Source organism: Carcharhinus amblyrhynchos, chromosome 28 (assembly GCF_965287045.1).
Source record: "Carcharhinus amblyrhynchos chromosome 28, sCarAmb.v2.hapA, whole genome shotgun sequence".
Lineage (NCBI taxonomy): Eukaryota > Metazoa > Chordata > Chondrichthyes > Carcharhiniformes > Carcharhinidae > Carcharhinus > Carcharhinus amblyrhynchos.
In genome coordinates, this window is record NC_137351.1 from 14580620 (window position 1) to 14598070 (window position 17451).

General features: G+C 44.2%; 1 protein-coding gene across 5 annotated transcripts in view; it reads left to right on the plus strand.

Annotated features, from left to right (window-relative positions):
- The window catches only part of frmd5a (FERM domain containing 5a), a 222945-nt gene that overhangs the window by 154570 nt on the left and 50924 nt on the right, over positions 1-17451 (plus strand). For all 5 annotated transcript variants that reach the window (XM_080214173.1, XM_080214176.1, XM_080214174.1 and 2 more), the window contains 2 exons: positions 8824-8866; positions 10096-10174. In XM_080214173.1, coding sequence (XP_080070299.1) covers positions 8824-8866; positions 10096-10174 — 122 coding nt within the window. The remainder of the gene's footprint in view (positions 1-8823; positions 8867-10095; positions 10175-17451) is intronic.

A 17451-nucleotide genomic window follows, 5' to 3' on the forward strand; every position in this document is an offset into this window, starting at 1 on the left:
TCAGCTGAAGGAGGGAGATTCAGATGTTGAGGCTGATTCAGGATCAAAATCAGGTCATTTGTCAATCATAAATTTCCAGCTGAAATTACTGTGGCAAGATTAGACCATGGGAAATAGGAGCCGGGGAGGCCATTCGGCCCCACGAGCCTGCTCTGCCATTCAGAAAGATCACATTTAATTTGTCTCAACTCCACCTTCTCACACCTTTTCCCCACATCCACGGTGGTTAGCACTGCAGTCTCACAGCGCCAGGGACCCGGATTCCATTCCTGGCTTGGGTCTCTGTCTGTGTGGAGTCTGCACGTTCTCCCCGTGTCTGTGTGGGTTTCCTTCGGCTGCTCTGGCTTCCTCCCACAATCCAAGAGATGTGCTGGTTAGGGTGCATTGGCCATGCTAAATTCTCTCACAGAACAGGCGCCGGATCATGGCGAGCAGGGGATTTTCACAGTAACTTCATCGCAGTGTGAATGTAAGTCGACTTGTGACACTAATAGATAAATAAACTTGAACTTGAAATATTCCTTCATTCCCTTAGTGTCAAAAATCCAGTCTATCGTGAATATGTGCATTGACTGATCATCCCCAACTCGATGGGATAGAGAAATCCAAGGATTCACAGCGATGACAGTTCTCATCTCCCTAAATGGCCCATTCTGACCCTGTGATTCAAAGTGTCAATTTATCCACTTTTATCCACAGGATAAAAGTACAAAAGCAGAATATTTTCTGAGTGTCAAATGGTAATGCTTGCTGTCAGAGGGACCTTTCTTATCCTTGCACAAGAATCACTGAAAGTTAACATGTAGACGCTCTGCAGCAAGTAACAAGAAGAGAAATGGTGTGTTGACTTGTTCCAAAGTGATTAGAGTGTTGTATTATAATTAGACAACACACTGATGAGGCCATACCTGGAGAATAGTTTCTTATTGATGGAGCAAACCTGGAGCACAACACAAGCACTTATCAAAGAGTCAATCAGTTTCGACAAGACGAACCTCCAAGCGATTTATGGGCAATTGGAACTCAGGTTGTATCTGAGCCTCGCTGCCAGTTGCTGCAATTTTTAATACCCTATTAACGTGGGCCAGCAAGAAACGTCTTGAGTTTTTCCAGCAATTTCTGGGCCAGTGTGAACTCGGCGAGCTGCTGTGTGTGAGAGGGGAATTAATTCTGATTAACCACCTGTTAAAGCTGACAATACCTCTCTCACTCAGAGGGATTTGGTTCCGCAGAATAGTACAGGAGTGGAAACTCATTACATGGTACACTGAGAGGATGAAAACCATCGCCTTGCCTGAGAACCGCTGACAGATGTCTTCCAGTTTCATAAATTATCATCTTATTTCTCAAGTTAGTTTCTATTCTTGCTGCCTGTGGGAGTCTTCGAATGATGTGAAAGGCGTTTTAATGCATTTGTGGGATTACAGATTAAGATGTCCTAAAATTTGAAAGCAGGCGCTTGGGTTTCCAGCCCTTTGTTCAAAAAAAAAGAAATATTAAGCTGTAATGGATGCCATGGCAACATATGTATTTAAATGAGATAATCTGTCCGTGAAGGTCACTTTGGAAAGGTTTGAGAAATGATTCATGGGTAAGGTCAGTGTAGAATGTGTTTAGGGAGCTAAACAGTAGCTAATGAGTGGCTGAGTCCCCAGAGCCTCTCACAGGTGACTCAGAGCTTTGATAATGTTTGACAGCAGAGGGAGTATCTGACTCAGTCGCTCAGTTCACTTGCATGTTCCTGCTTCATTGTACAGACCGGGCCCCTGTTTGCAATGGAGCACACTATCCCTTTGAGGAAGGGCCCCGGTGTGGAAGCAAGCCTACTTGAGGGTGGTAGTGTTAAACCGCAAAAATATTATTTTATTCCTTTTAAACAGGAGAGTCTTGTGATTCCGATCGAATTGTGTGAAGAGACTAAGGAAACTGCGACCGTTTCTCCTTTGAGCTAAGCGTTGATTTAACAGAAGTGTTCCAGATTATGAGGGGTGTAAAGGGAGAAACAGTTTCAGTAGTTGGAGGGTTAGTAACGTCACAGTTTGAGATCATTTTCAAAATGACCAGTGGGGAGATGAGAAATGCTTCCACACAGAGAGTAGTTGTGATCTAGAGTGTGCTGCCTGAAAGGCCACTGGAAGCAGATTCAATCATCACTTCTGAAGGAGGAATGGAGAAATCCTTGAAGTAAAATTGGCAAGTTTATGGGGATTAGTGGGACCAGTTGGATAATTCTTTCAGAGAATGAGCACTGACATGAAGGGCTGAATGGCCTCCTGTAAATTCAGTTTAAGTCCAGGAATGTCAGAGTGGAGAACAAGCTTTGTTTTTTTTCATTCATGGGCATTTATTGCCCAGCTCTGAGAGGATTTAACAGTCAACCACTTTGTTGCTGTGAGCCTGGAGTTACATGTAGGCAAAATCAGGTATGCATGGCAGATTTCCTTCCCTAAAGGACATTAATGAACCAGATGGGTTTTTACGACAATCGACAATGGTTTCATGGTCATCAGTAGACTTTTAATTCCAGATTTTCTGCCGTAGTGGGCCCCCATTAACCCTGGGTCACTAATCCAGCGATAATATTATTGTACCACAGACTCCCCAAACTACTGGACTTTCCAGGTCAGGTCTAGCAAGTGATTCTGGCTGTAGTGGCTATGCAGGTGGACAGGGCTGAAGTGCCTGGAAGGACGTGAGTTCAAATCCAACCAGAGCCGATTTTAGAAATTGATCTCTCCTCTATTAATAAGTTAAAATTCTGGAAGGATCATGTTGTTACCAATAATGGAGTAACTGGGAGAGGTGATAAATGCAGCAATGCTCGTGAGCCAAGAGTTAATTTTTAAAAAGCTGTGAGGTTGTAAGGCTCACTCTAATTTGCCCCCACAGTCTTGGGTAAGATTCTCCGGCCTAGCAATTGTGTGCCTCTGACCGGCGAGAGGTGGCACGTTGTTGGTGGGTGGTGGGATTCTCTGTTCTTGCTGCTGTCAGTGGGAATCCCCATTACCATCACCCCATGCTGACGGGATACTCGCTGATGGGGGTGCGCTGCCAGCAGGACTGGAGAATCCTGCCGGCGGGAGTGACTGGAGAATTCCAACCCTTATCTTTATCCTTGGCTTTCTTTCCCTTGACATCTCTATTTCTCACATCAACAAAGCTCACGGCCTCTATGAGAGAATCTGACAGCTTTCACTGTTAATTGGCGTTGGATTATTGGCAGCTTTGCTCTTGATTCACAGCGAGACTGACCAAACTCATTCAGTGCAGGTTCAAGAGAGAAAGGGAGATTTTGACCTCATCCACTCGTCTGACTTGAGTTTGTCTGGCGAGGATGTCTGGTGAGGAGAGATCATAGAACATAGAACCTAGAACACTATAGCACAAACAGGCCCTTCGGCCCACGAGTTGCACCGATCACATCAACACATACCAATCCATAGACCTATCTATAACCCCCAATCCCATTAAATCCCATATACTCATCCAGAAGTCTTTTAAAAGACTCCAGCGAGTTCGCCTCCACCACCACTGACGGCAGCCGATTCCATTCACTCACCACCCTCTGAGTGAAAAACTTACCCCTAACATCACTTCTGTACTTGCCTCCCCGCACCTTAAATCTGTGTCCTCTCGTAGCTACCATTTCAACCTGGGGAAATAGCCTCTGAGAATCCACCCTATCTATTCCTCTCAACATTTTATAAACTTCTATCAGGTCACCTCTCAACCTTCGTCTCTCCAGGGAGAAGAGTCCCAGCTCCCTCAACCTAACTTCATAAGGCATGCCTCCCAGTCCAGGCAACATCCTTGTAAATCTCCTCTGTACCCTTTCAATAGCTTCTACGTCCTTCCTATAGTGAGGCGACCAGAACTGCGCACAGTACTCCAAGTGAGGCCTGACAAGGGTCTTATAAAGTTGCAGCATTACCTCCTGATTCCTAAACTCAAACCCTCGATTAATGAAGGCCAGTACACCATACGCCTTCTTGACCACATCCTCCACCTGCGAGGCCGATTTAAGAGTCCTGTGGACCTGGACCCCAAGATCGATGAAACTGGGCTTGTATTCTCTTGAGTCTCAAAGAATGAGAGGTGACCTCATTGAAACTTACAAGATTCTTACACAGCATGCCAGGGTGGAGGATGTAGGTTGGATATTCCCCCTGGCTGGTGGGTCTAGGTGTGGATGTGCCGGCGTTGGACTGGGGTAAACACAGTAAAAAGGCCTGACAACACCAGGTTTAAGTCCAACCGATTTATTTAATAGTAAACTCACTAGCTTTCGGGTTAGTCCCTTCGTCAGGTGAATGGAGAGTTCTGGCCTCAGACAGAGCACATAAAGCACAGACAGTTTACAGATTACTGATTAGAATGCAAATCTTTACACCTAACCTGCTGTTTAAGTCTTAAAGTGGCCACTGTCAGCCGCTTTAAGACTTGAACAGCAGGTTAGGTGTAGAGATTTGCATTCTAATCAGTAATCTGTAAACTGTCTGTGCTTTATATGCTCTGTCTGAGGCCAGAACTCTCCATTCACCTGACGAACGGACTAACCCGAAAGCTAGTGAGTTTACTATCAAATAAATGGGTTGGACTTAAACCTGGTGTTGTCAGACTTTTTACTGGTGGGTCAAGAACCAGTCTAGGAGATAGCCAGCCTCAGGATAAGGGATAGCCCAGGAAGAGTGAGATGAGGAATTTCTGCACTCAGAGGATGGTGCACCTTAGGGGATACTCCGTGGAAGCTCAATCATTGAGCTTGTACAAGATAGAAATTCTGGAAACTATGACATCAAGGAGAGTGTGGGAAAATAGTGTTGACGCAGATGTTCAGCCATGATCGAATTGAATGGTGCAGCAGGCTTGATGGGCTGAATGGCCTAATCTGGTTCCTACGCTCCTACATTTCTGATTAAGAATGAGCAGGTGATGATCTAATCCATAACTTCATCCAGGAACAGTAACTTATTGATGTTGTTGCTGCAGTAAATATGAAAATAACAAAAGCCCACGATATATGTGTAGCCAACCTCTCAAGATGCCAACTCTCCAGGATTGCTCTGGAGGCCCCAGGAGTTAAAGGTTGAACGTAATCCAGGAGAAAACTCACTGGGATGTTTTAAAAAGTGTGCTTTTCTTCATTTTCTTTGAACCCTTTTGTTTATTATTATTATTAATTACTATTATTGGAATAATCTTTTTTAAAAAAAGGCAGCCATCCATCCAATCAAATGGTGAAGAATCTGCTCGCTTTCGCATTGGCTGTGAGCAGCCAATCAAACACTGATGGAGATGTGGGAGCAGCCAATGAAAGATAGCAGGGGGTCACATGATGAGACCTCCAGGAATACGTCCAAGCAGAGTTGGCAAGTCCAACACTGGGCCCCAATATATCGAGGCTTTGCACAGTGTACTTTGGACCCACCTGTAGCAAGGTCACAAGGGATCTTTCAGCAAGATTCCAATTTACCCACATTCATTCCACCACTTTCTAAATGTAAAATAACTCTTGAGTGTAGCTAAGTAGCCCTGTGTTAGATCATGAAGATGGACTTTGAGCTCAGAAAATGCTGGAGAATCTCAGCAGATCTGACGGCATCTGTGGAGAGAGAATCGAGCCAACGTTTCGAGTTTGTCCCAGATATTTTCCAGGCATTTCCTGTTTTATTTCCGATTCCAGTATTTTGCTTTGCTATTATGAACTTTAAGCTGAAGTCTCCTTAGGTTTTGGAGAGAGTAGCTTGGTAACATGAGATCATTATGGAGTGTTAAAGAACTCCTGCAGTTTAAAAAAAATCTTGGTTGAAACAAAATAATAAATGTGTAAAAATGCAATTTATGACAATGCTTTCTTGTGAAAGATTTTTCTCATGCGGAGTTATGGAGCACAGGAGGCCGGTGGCTCTTTGTGGCTCAGAGTTACCTCTTTAATTCTGTTTCCCTCTCGAGTATTTATCCAAACTCCTTTTGAAAAGTTATTGAATCTATTTCCACCGCTGCTTCAGATAAATTTATTTATTAGTCACAAGTCTGCTTACGTTAATGCTGCAATGAAATTACTGTGAAAATCCCTTGGTCGCCACACTCCAGTGCCTATTTGGGTACACAAAGGGAGAAGTTAGCCAACGCATTTAGCTAACCACCATGTCTTTCGGACTGTGGGAGGAAACCAGAGCACCCGAATGAAACCCACACAGACACAGGGAGAACATGCAGACTCCACACAGACAATAGCCCAAGCTGGGAATTGAACCCGGGTCCCTGGCGCTGTGAGGCATCAGTGCTAACCACTGTGCCACCCCTTTTGCTTGCTGAGAGAGTGCGTTCCAAACCAAAAACTGGTTGCAGATAAAAAAAACTTTCCTTTGTGCTGTAAGATTTTGTGATTCCAAATCGAGGAGATGCTGGATCTCAGCGGACTGAATTTTATAGCCCCATTTCCGGCTGTGCTTTTGGCAGTGGGGTGGGTGGGGGGTGGGGGGTGTGCATTTAAAATTATGACTAGAGATTAGTCTACCATCTTCCTGCCCGCTCTTCAAACACAGACCCCATGAAACGGTGGCTGGGTGGGTGCTGAAATGAACAACCCAGCCACCATCTATAAAATAATAATGAATGGGTAATCAAGCTTGCTGACCATTGACCTGAATATTAAGCTGCCCACATCACAATACAGTTGGCACGGGTAAGAGTGAGCAGGGTGCAGTTTTATACCAACTGGTTAAAAGGTAGTTGGAAGGGGGTACCTTCTTTGGGCATGTCCTGTGGGCATTGGGAAACCCTTCATCCCACAAATTGATACGCCCCTTTGAACCTCCATGCTGGGCCTCCAAAACCTGACACCTTGCCCATCACATCCCACTCCCGAAGGTACACAAACTTTTCTTGCCCTCGGAGCCCAGGACTTCTCAGAGACTGGAAACCATTGCCCTTCTGCACCAGCCGATTTCTTTCCCTGCGGAGGCTGCCAGAACTGCCTGATTGGCTCTGGGGGCCGCTGTGTTGTTGCTGAGACTGAGTGGCCTTCTTTAAAGTTGGTTTGAAACTAACTTCTGTAACAGGAGACGGAGCAGTACACATCCCAGCCCCTAAGTCGCTCCATCTCTATCTCTCCTTTAAGAAGCTGTTTAAAACCTACCTTTTGACCAATCTTTTGGTCCTCGTGTCTCTTTGCATGGAAGGTCAGATTGGATTTGTCTAGGAAATACCTTGGGACATTTAATTCTTTTAAAGGTGCTATATAAATGGAAGTTTTTAACCATCTTCCTGTAGGTTAAGGCTGTTTGCCTTATAACTCTTTGCTGTTCCTTGATGCCAATTTAAATATCATGGATAGGAATTCCTGGGCATCATTTGCGCTTGGTATTCATGGAACACAGGAACAGGAGGCCATTCAGCCCTTTGAGCCTTTTCTGATATTCAATTAGACCATAGCGAATTTGTATCCTAACTCCATCTAATCACACTGGAGCATTGTTAAGGTTCCTGTATGAGATAGGAGACCAGAGAAACTCGAACTAATGCTGTGTATCAGCTTAGACAAGCAAGTGGTTGCAGATGTTCTTATTGTGATCCATGTACCTGCTGGCTCCATTGCCAATTAGATACCCCACACCTGACCCCACAGCATGGCCATTCCACCCAAGAGGGAATCACTGAGTTCAGTCCTGGCCTTTTCACAGCCTGAGAGATTCCAGCCTGGAATAGGGCATCATCCGGAACCTGCAGTGGGGAGACTGTTCAATACTGAGTATTTAACAGAGTGTCAGATATAAAACTATTCAATTGCAGGTGATTCAGAATTACACGGATCAATTCTGCACTTGTTACCAATTGTTCAATGTTAATGACTTTGTTTCTGGAATTCTGCCAAGGCAGGTTACTCTCCACAGAACCAATCAATTTAACAGGACTGATTGGATAATATTTTAATCTTTCCGAGAAAGTATGTGAATTCGTACAATTGTTTTGGTAGTTTCCAATCTTGTGAATTTTTACGCTGGTTAGTCTGTGTGTTGGCAGGAAATTGAATTTCGGGAGATGGGTCCGCTTTATAAAACCGTCAATTTTTGATGGCCAATTAAAGGCTGAGACATCAGAGTCTGCACATCCTGAAGGAGCTTGTGAAAACGTTTGGAATTCTCCATTGCCATTGAGTCCTGATCATTCCAGATTTCAGGGAATGGAAGGCAAGGCCCCTAGTCGGAATTCCGTTCTTGCAGCCAGAACACATTCATTTCCCGGGCTGGTTTCTGAAACCACATTTCTAATGGTGCTCAGGAACTTGTACTGTGTTCCGACCACCCATGGGTAAAAGTGAGTTGGAGCAAAACAACTGGATCATTTAGGAACTCTTGCTTGTGAAACTCAATCTATTGGCTGTTCTATTCTGCCCTGCCTTGTACTCCCTCTTGCACTATGATCTGTCCTCACCTTGCTCCCAGGTCCCTGTCCATTATAGCCAGTCGTGATGAAGAGGCGCAGACACTCAATATTCCCCTCTGGCTTTCCTTTTCACCTGCTGGGGTTGAGGGACCATGATTGGGACACTCAATCCCAAAACCATCTCCTTTCCCTTCCTGTGAGCGAGAGCTCCAATACATTATACCAGTAAGTAAATCCGCTGGCCTTCCTTCCACTCGGTTCTGGATTTCAGGCCAAGAATTCAGGCAGATCTCTTCTAACCTTGAGACTTTCTCCTAAATGTGAACATTTGGATTTGCAGCATCCGCAGGAGTTTGCTTTAATGCTAAATGTGATTCTTTGGGACATTGCAGGCTTTGGCCTGATGATGTTTAACTGTGTCTCTCTGTTTTACAGCATTGGCTGGATATCTCCAAGTCCATTGTTAAACAAATGAAATGTAAGTTTGCAAGATTTTATGAGCTGTTCCTAAATAAGTTAACACGCAGTAACTTGCTGTTAAACCTGATCAACGTGTTACATTGTAATCATACTCGTTCATTATCCGTTCTGTTACTTTATTCCATTCTTTTCATTTTTGGAGATGTTGTCCGTTGGCTGGTTTGGACCCATCGTCATGTGGCAAAATTGAAAAAAGGTCAAAGAAAATGCTACATTATCTCAGATCCTGGTTCATTGGATAACTCAGCGCCCCAATCCATTGGATAACTATGTCCCATTCTATTGAGTGATCCTGTGCCCCATTCTATTGGATAACTTTGCCCATTCTATTGGGTACCAGTAACTGTGCCCCAGTCCGTTAACATCCACAGTAAAATAGCTTGATGAATCTCATTCCCCTGGCCCACACCATTAAGGATGTTGACATGCCCAGGTTATGTGAAGCTACATCCTGACATGAGTCTCCATCTTCAGGGAAGGAAGGAAGGGAGAACTCAGAGTAGTTTCAGGTTTTCGGGACCGAGTGATTATTCAGAGTTAGAAGGTGCTGCATTCGATTCCCTGCTCCAGGGAGTGGAGTTCAGAGCTCGGGCCTGGTGTCTGTTGTTGACCGTACTGGGGTATTGTCACTTGACAACCCAGGACAATGCTCTGGGGACCTGGGCTCAAATCCCACAATGGCAGATGGAATTAAGTCTAATGATGACCATGAAGCCATTGTTGTAAAAACCCATCTGGTTCACTGTGTCCTTTAGGGAAGGGAATCTGCCTGGTCTGGCCTCCATGTGATTCCAGATCTAAAGCCATGTGATCTGAAATGGTCCTAGTAAGCCACTCAATTTAAGGGAAATTAGGGATGGGCACTAATTACTGGCCCAGTCATGAATGAATAAAAGCCCTAATCTTAACCCTTTGCTGTAATGTGTTACAGAAGCCTGTAAAACTTTCTGTTACCAGCTGGTATTGTGAGGGTTACAGCCCATGGAAGGAGTGTTCTGACTGTTAATCATTCCCTGCAACATCACACTGCTTGTCAACTGTGTGAAGTTACGACACAACAGCCTATAAATAGTCATTGAAAACGTTGTCAATCTCTCCACTAGCGTGATCTCATCACAAAAGCACAAAGGAGAATCATTGGTTATTGTGGGATGTTTCGGATGCTGTTCCATTGATCTGGATCACCTGACCAGCCTGTAATATCTACCTTTCTCTTCCATTTGGCAGCCCAGCCCCCATATACCATGTGCTTCCGAGTCAAGTTTTATCCCACTGACCCCTCAGCATTGAAGGAGGAGATAACTAGGTAAGTTACCTGTTCTTCAGCTTATTTGTCTGAATGGTAGCTCTGAGTATAACAGTTGTCAGAGTGGAGAGAGGGAGAGAGGTTACATCTCATGAGCTGAAACAACAATCTCAAGAGCCAGCATTCAGAAGGCTTTTAAAGCCTTTAACCTATAAATGGATTCCTGCTCCATCGACTGAATCCACTGGGGTTTGTTTTCAATGTAACATGCTATTTGGACCAATCTGCAGACATTACCGTCCTTGCAGTTTTAAAAGATGATTCTGGTCTGGCCATTAACTGCAAATTCTCCTGTGATAAATCCCAGGGCTCTTTCTGTAGCTCAATCCTGGTTGTTCTCTGTGCCTCCGTAGAGGTCTTCTATCTACCGACTGGTCCCATGTGTTCAGTTTTAAATTGGGATCTTCAGCTATTCCACTCTTCCTGAACATTAGAGTGGCAAATTCTCCAAGTGGTTACTGGGGAGATCCCATTGTTTGTTCAATCACAACGGATTATTGCAGTCTCCAAATTTTGGGAATGAAATGGAAGATGAATTGTTTCTCTGGGAGATTTTAATTCTGCACATGTAGATTGGGATAGAGGGAGGAATTGTGTACAAGAAGCTTTCCTGATGCTCTGACACTTATGAGGGAAGAGGCTTTGTTGGTTCTGGGTATGAGTAATGCATTAGACAGGTAAATGAGCTAAATATGGGTGGTGATGATAAATTAAGGTACAAGATGAAATTAAAACAGGAAAAGTCAGTGCAGTTGTCAGTGCTTCCAACGCCCACGCTTTTGATGGGCAGACATTAACATCATTCACATTCCCTCTTTGTCACCAGCTTGCTTCAAACACAAGGCTTGCAACACATTGAACACACCCTCTGTTTCAGACAATTTATGAAACTCTACCCATCTTCAATGTTGCCGGAGAGCGTTTCAGGTCCTCAGGGAGACATCCCACCATCTGACCTGCCTAGTTTGAATTTAAACTAAAGCTTGGATGTTAACTGTTCCCTGGTGTATTCTCCACGGCAACGCCTCTACCAATCAGAGTAAGATGGGTATAGAGGGATATGGGCCAAATGCGGGCAACTGGGACTAACTTAGTGGTCAAAAAAAGGGCGGCATCTGACGATTTAAACGGAAGAAACGTATGTGTTCGTCGTAGAATGGTGGCACGCTTACAGCACAAAAGGAGGCCATTCAGCCCATCAGATCTAAGCTGGATCTCTGCAAGAGCAAGCATGGGGCTGAAGGTCAACTATCCCATTCAATACCAGAGTTCATTTGGTAACACAGAACTTGAGAATTGCTGAAAAAAGAGGCATGCTGTCAAAGCTTTGCATCTTGCACTCATCAGGACAGGTACAAGATTACAAACAGTAAAGGGAACAGCAGTTTATATGCATGAGAAGAGAATGCTGATTGGTTGGCAAATCAGAGAGTTAGAGAGATTTACAGCAGGGACACAGACCCTTCGGCCCATCTTCCCCATGCCACCCTTTTTTTAACCACTAAGTTGGTCCCAATTGTCTGCATTTGGCCCATATCACTCTATACCCATCTTACCCATGACTCTGATTGGTAGAGGTGTTGCTGTGGAGAATACACCAGGGAACAGTTAACATCCAAACTTTAGTTTAAGTACAAACTTGACAGGTCAAGTCTGATTCACCAAGGCACTACGATGGGGAAGGAAGCAGGAAATGGCTGTACTCCAAGCTTCTGTTATTTGAAAAATATAGCACGGAAATGCTCCTTCTGTTTGCAAGGAACAGGGCCCTGTGTGTGTGAATATGTAACTTCTCACACAAGTAAATGAACCACACTATCTTAAATTGGCCGTCAGTGTGATTCTTAGCACAGTTGCGAGCATTGTCTAACACCTTGTTAGACAACACTGTTAGACTAACCCCTTTAGACTAACACCCTGTTAAACACCCAGCCAGTCTTTGTGTCATCGGCAAACTTACTGATCCTATCCCCTCACATAGACATCAATGTCATTTACCATAAATGATGAACAACAGCATGGATTCCTGTGGTACATCACTGATCACTGGCTTCCAGTCACTACAGCAGCCACCTGTCACCACCCTCTGTCTCCTACCACTAAGCCAATAATGAATTCACCTTGTCAGATCATCCTGTATCCCATGTGTATTAGCCTTCTTAATAAGTCTTCCATGTGGGACTTTGTCAAAGGCTTTGCTGAAATCCATGTAAACTACATCAACTGCACTCCCTCACCCACACACTTGGTTACATGCTCAGAAAATTCAATCAAATTTGTTAGGCATGACCTCCCTCTGACAAAACCATGCAGACTATCCCTGGTCAAACCTTGCCTTTGCAAATGGAGAGAGAGTCTCTCCTTCAGAATGTTGCAATGTTGGGGATTTGGGGCGTGAGACTGACCACCCGATGGTTCTGGTGAGCAAACCACACTAGACACCTATGGGAAGCAGTGCCGACTAATGGAGGAGCAGATTGGATCAGGGGATAGATGGGGTGTGAAGGGAACAGGAAGGTGTTTTCAGATTGCTGAGCTAACTCTGTGATCCTCCTTCAAACTCAATTCTCTTGCAGTTGTGTTAACCTGGTTAGTACTTTGGGTGCTTTAGGGGCAAAGTGTGACCTCAGAGGGAGGTTCTCATTGATCTTGTTCCTCCTATTCTGTGCAAAGATTTAGAAGCAGGTTCTTCCTGGGTAATGCAGTGGCACATTGGTTAGCACTGCTGTCTCACAGCATCAGGGTCCCAACTTCAATTCCGGCTTCGGGTCACTGTCTGTGTGCAGTTTGCATGTTCTCCCTGTGTCTGCGTGGGTTTCCTCTGGGTGCTCCAGTTTCCTCCCACAGTCTGAAAGACGTGCTGGTTAGGTGCATTGACCCAAATAGGTACTGGACTGTGGCAACTAGGGGAATTTCACAGTAACTTAATTGCAGTGTTAATGTAAGCCTTACTTGTGACTAATAAATGAACTTAAAACTTCATTTTGAGTCTCCGTAAATGTGATGGCAGCTCTGTCATTGCACATTGTCGTTTATGGTGGACATTGCAGTGTAAACCTTGACGCCGACCTGCATGTTCGAGCTTTGATATCTGCCTCTTCCTCTACACCAGCCCTATCAATGATTCATACATCCTGCAATGATCTTTTGTGCATCTTTACCTTTGTTGCCTCTTTGCCAACTTCTGATAACACCCATTCACCCATCAGTCTGCAAAGGAGACAGACGTGTGCCAATAATTGAAGCAGGAGTGTAGCTTTGTGAACCCTACGGAATGCAGTCATAGGTGAAGAGATTGAACCATGAGGAGGTAAATAGTTCTTGAGACAGATCAGGTTGAAATGACTTTTGATAGTGTCTAGATGTTTGAAAATGAAGAGATGAAATCCCTGGTGAGTGAGGTAGAGTTTAAAGGAGATTTTGTGATTCACAATGGTTGCTGACATCTGGATGGGTTGCTGAGAATTTCACTTGATCTGTCTTGGTGGCAGCTGTCATTTTCTGCACAGTGTGGTGTCTTGGACTACAGTTTGCCTGTTAATTCATATTTACATACATAAGAACATAAGAAACAGGAGCAGGAGTAGGCCATCTAGCCCTTCGAGCCTGCCCCCCCATTCAATAAGATCATGGCTGATCTGAAGTGGCTCAGTTCCACTTTCCCGCCCTCTCCCCATAACCCTTAATCCCCTCGCCTACCAAAAACCTATCTACCCGCGTCTTAAATATATTTAGCGAGGAAGCCTCAACCACTTCAACGGGCAGAGAATTCTAGAGATTCACCACCCTTTGAGTGAAGAATTTTTACCTCATATAAATTCTGAATGTTAGAATTTGACAAGAAAGTACTCAATGAATGGTAGGATATTCGGAAGTTCTATGGAACAAAGGGACCTTGGCCTGTTTGTCCACAGATCTCTGAAGGCAAAGAGCATGTTAACAGGATGGTGAAAAAGTCATATGGGATACTTGCCTTTATCAATCGAAGCATAGATTATAAAAGCAGGAGAATCATGTTTGAGTTGTATAGAACTTTGCTGTGCTCACAACTAGAGCACTGTGTGCAGTTCTGACTGCCACATTATAGGAAGGTTGTGATTGCACTGGAGGGAGTGCAGAGGAGATTCACCAGGATGCTGCCTGGGATGGAGCATTTAACATATGAAGAAAGGTTGGATAGGCTTGGGTTATTTTTGTTGGAGCAGAGAAGACTGAGGGACGACCTGATCGAGGTGCACAAGATTATGAAGGGCATGGACAGGGTGGATAGGGAGCAGCTGTTCCCCTTAGTTGAAGGGTCAGTCAAGAGGGGATATAGATTCAAGGTGAGGGGCAACAGGCTTAGGGGGGATGTGAGGAAAATGTGATAGAGTGGAGTGCGCTGCCTGGGAGGGTGGTGGAGGCAGGTTGCTTCACGTCCTTTTAAAAAGTGTCTGGATGAGCACTTGGCACATGATAACATTCAGGGCTATGGGCCAAGTGCTGGCAGATGGGATTAGGTAGGAGGTCAGCTGTTTGTAATCCGTTGGTGTGGGCTTAATGGGCCAAAGGGCCTTTTCTGCACTGTATGATTCTGTGACATTGTAGATGGTTTTACTTTGTTGATTTTCTATAGGAAAGTTTATTTTGTTTTCTAAAAACCATGAAATTTTGTTGCTTTATTCACCTGGGGACAAAAAATTACAGTCTCTAACTGGATGGTAGTATGCTTTATTATTTATGCAGATAGGACTATATTGATAATTTAAAGTTTATTTATTTGTCACAAGTAGGCTTATGTTAACACTGCAGTGAAGTTACTGTGAAAATCCCCCAGTTGCCGCACTGTTCGGGTACACTGAGGGAGAATTTAGTACGGCTAATGCACCAGATAGAGCATGCGGAAGCTATCGGGTTAGGTAACCTCACATACCGGACTTCACATAAAGGACTTTATGTGAGTCTAGAAATTGCTTTCAAATTTCTGTTTTCCACTCTAAACTAAATTGCTCTGGTAACCTTTCAATCCCTTCTTCATTGTATCTTTCCTGCACTTACCCTTCAAAGTGAGATCAATTATTGATTCCTTGGGGTCTGTTTAGGCCAACATTTTGAACATATTGTTCAGTGTTTTGTTATAAGTTCACGTCGATTCCTGGCCCTATGAAGAGGCTTTTAAAATGAAGCTTTTATTAAACTCAGTGCCACTAATTGGCATTTTTTAAAAGCTTCAAACCTCAAATAAATATTTAATTTACTAGGAATGAGATTACATCAGTGAAACTAGGAGAAGTCTCCGATAGGATTTATTTTTCAAATTGTTAAGTTATTTAAGATTGAATTTGACACAAGTTGTACGCGAGGCACTGAAGCTGTGATGGTTCCATTATTTTGTCATAAGGTCCATCTTCAGGGGAGAAACGAGCTCACAAATCTTAAAGTGATATATTTGATGTTATTTCTGGACATCTGTCTCCATAGTTTGTGAGGTGTAATCTTATTTTGTTGAAGGAAATTAGCAGCCTATTTATAATATTCATGAGGAATAACATTGGATATAAATCTGGGCGATAAAGGATGTTCCCTGAGGTCAGGCAGTGTCTAAGAGCAAAATGTTTCAGGGTGACCCAGAGTTCATCAGGCCATGACCTGAATGAATGAATCTCATCCATACTGTCCTCCCTGCTGGTAATCGGTAAAAATATGGGACTTCCTTTGGGAAAGCAGGTCTGACAGTTTTGTAAAGAAGATACAGTAAGAACTCGAAAAAGTGCAGAGGAGATTCACCAGGATGTTGCCTGGGGTGTAGCGTTTCAGTTATAAAGAGAGGCGAGTTAGGCTGGGGTTGTTTCCCTTTGAGCAGAGGAGACTGGGGACGGGGGGGTCCTAGACACCTGATTGAGATGCACAAGATTGTGAGGGACCTAGATAGGAAGAAACTTTTCCCTTTAGGAGAGGGGTCAGTTACCAGGGGGCAGAGATTTAAGAAAAGGGACAGGAGGTTTACAAAGGATTTGAGGGAAAAATGTTTCCACCCAGAGAGTGGTGAGAATCTGGAACTCACTGCCTGAAAGAGTGATAGAGGTGGGAATCCTCACAGCATTTAAAAAGTATTTAGATGAGCCCTTGCACACAGGAAAAAAGCAATGGATCAGGTGCTGGAAAATGGAATTAGAATAAAAGCAAATTACTTTGGACGCTGGAATCTGAAACCAAAAGGGAAAATGCTGGAAAATCTCAGCATCTGTAAGGAGAGAAAAGACGTTTCAAGTCCCGATGACCCTTTGTTAAACCTTTGGCAAAGGGAATGGAATTAGAATACATTGGAGCTTGATGGATGGCAGAGATACGGTGGGCCAAAGGGCCTCATTCTGTGCTGTAAAACTCTGTGGCCAGAATGCTACGGCCATTCACGCTGGCAGGATTTTCCTATCCCGCTGCAGTGAAGGGCGATCTGACTGGACAGAAAATTCTCCAGCTTTGCTGCAGCAGGAGCGTGGCGTGAACGGGCGGTAAGATCGCGCCATGTGACTCTAACTTGTATTTATTTAGCACCGTTCATGACCTCAGAATGTTGTAGGAAATGTATTTGAAAGCTGGAGTGAGATGTGGAAGAATTCCTCTCACTGGAGATGCGCATGGACGAGCAGTATTTAAAGGGAATCGTTATTGTCGAGTTATGTTTGACAGTAACAAATGATTGGCTTATCCTAATGTTTTAGTTTGGTTTGAGAGAGAAACATTGGCTGTGGCACCTGGAGAATTCCTGCTGCTCTTCACTTAGTGATGTGGGATCTTTAATATCCGTAGACGAGGCCCTGGTTTAACATGACGAGATCTTCAATAATGCAGATTCCCCTCGGCAATGATGGTGTCCACGTTTGAACCCACAATTTCCTTGACTCAGCTGCGATTGCTGCCCAACGGGCAATTAGACACAATCATAGAAAGGTTACAGCGTGGATGAGGCCATTTAGCCCAGTGTATTCCTCTCTGCAGCCCCCTTAATCCCATTCTGCTGCTGTTCCACATTACCCTGCTCCCAGTCCTTCTCCCATTCTGTTTTGCGAGGCCTGATTGTAAGTACCTCTGCGACACTCGTTCTGAGCTGGAGTGTTCTGTACCCTCTCCAGATTCAGGGTTTGTTAAAGGTGGTGACATTTGTCTCTCTAAATGAAGGAGATTGATGAGAGCGTTTGTTGATTCAACACAGCAATACTGAGAGTGTGATTGTGCTAACAGTAGCGAGGGCTTTGTGGATCAGGTGGCGTTTGGTGATAGTCTCGTGTTATTTGTCA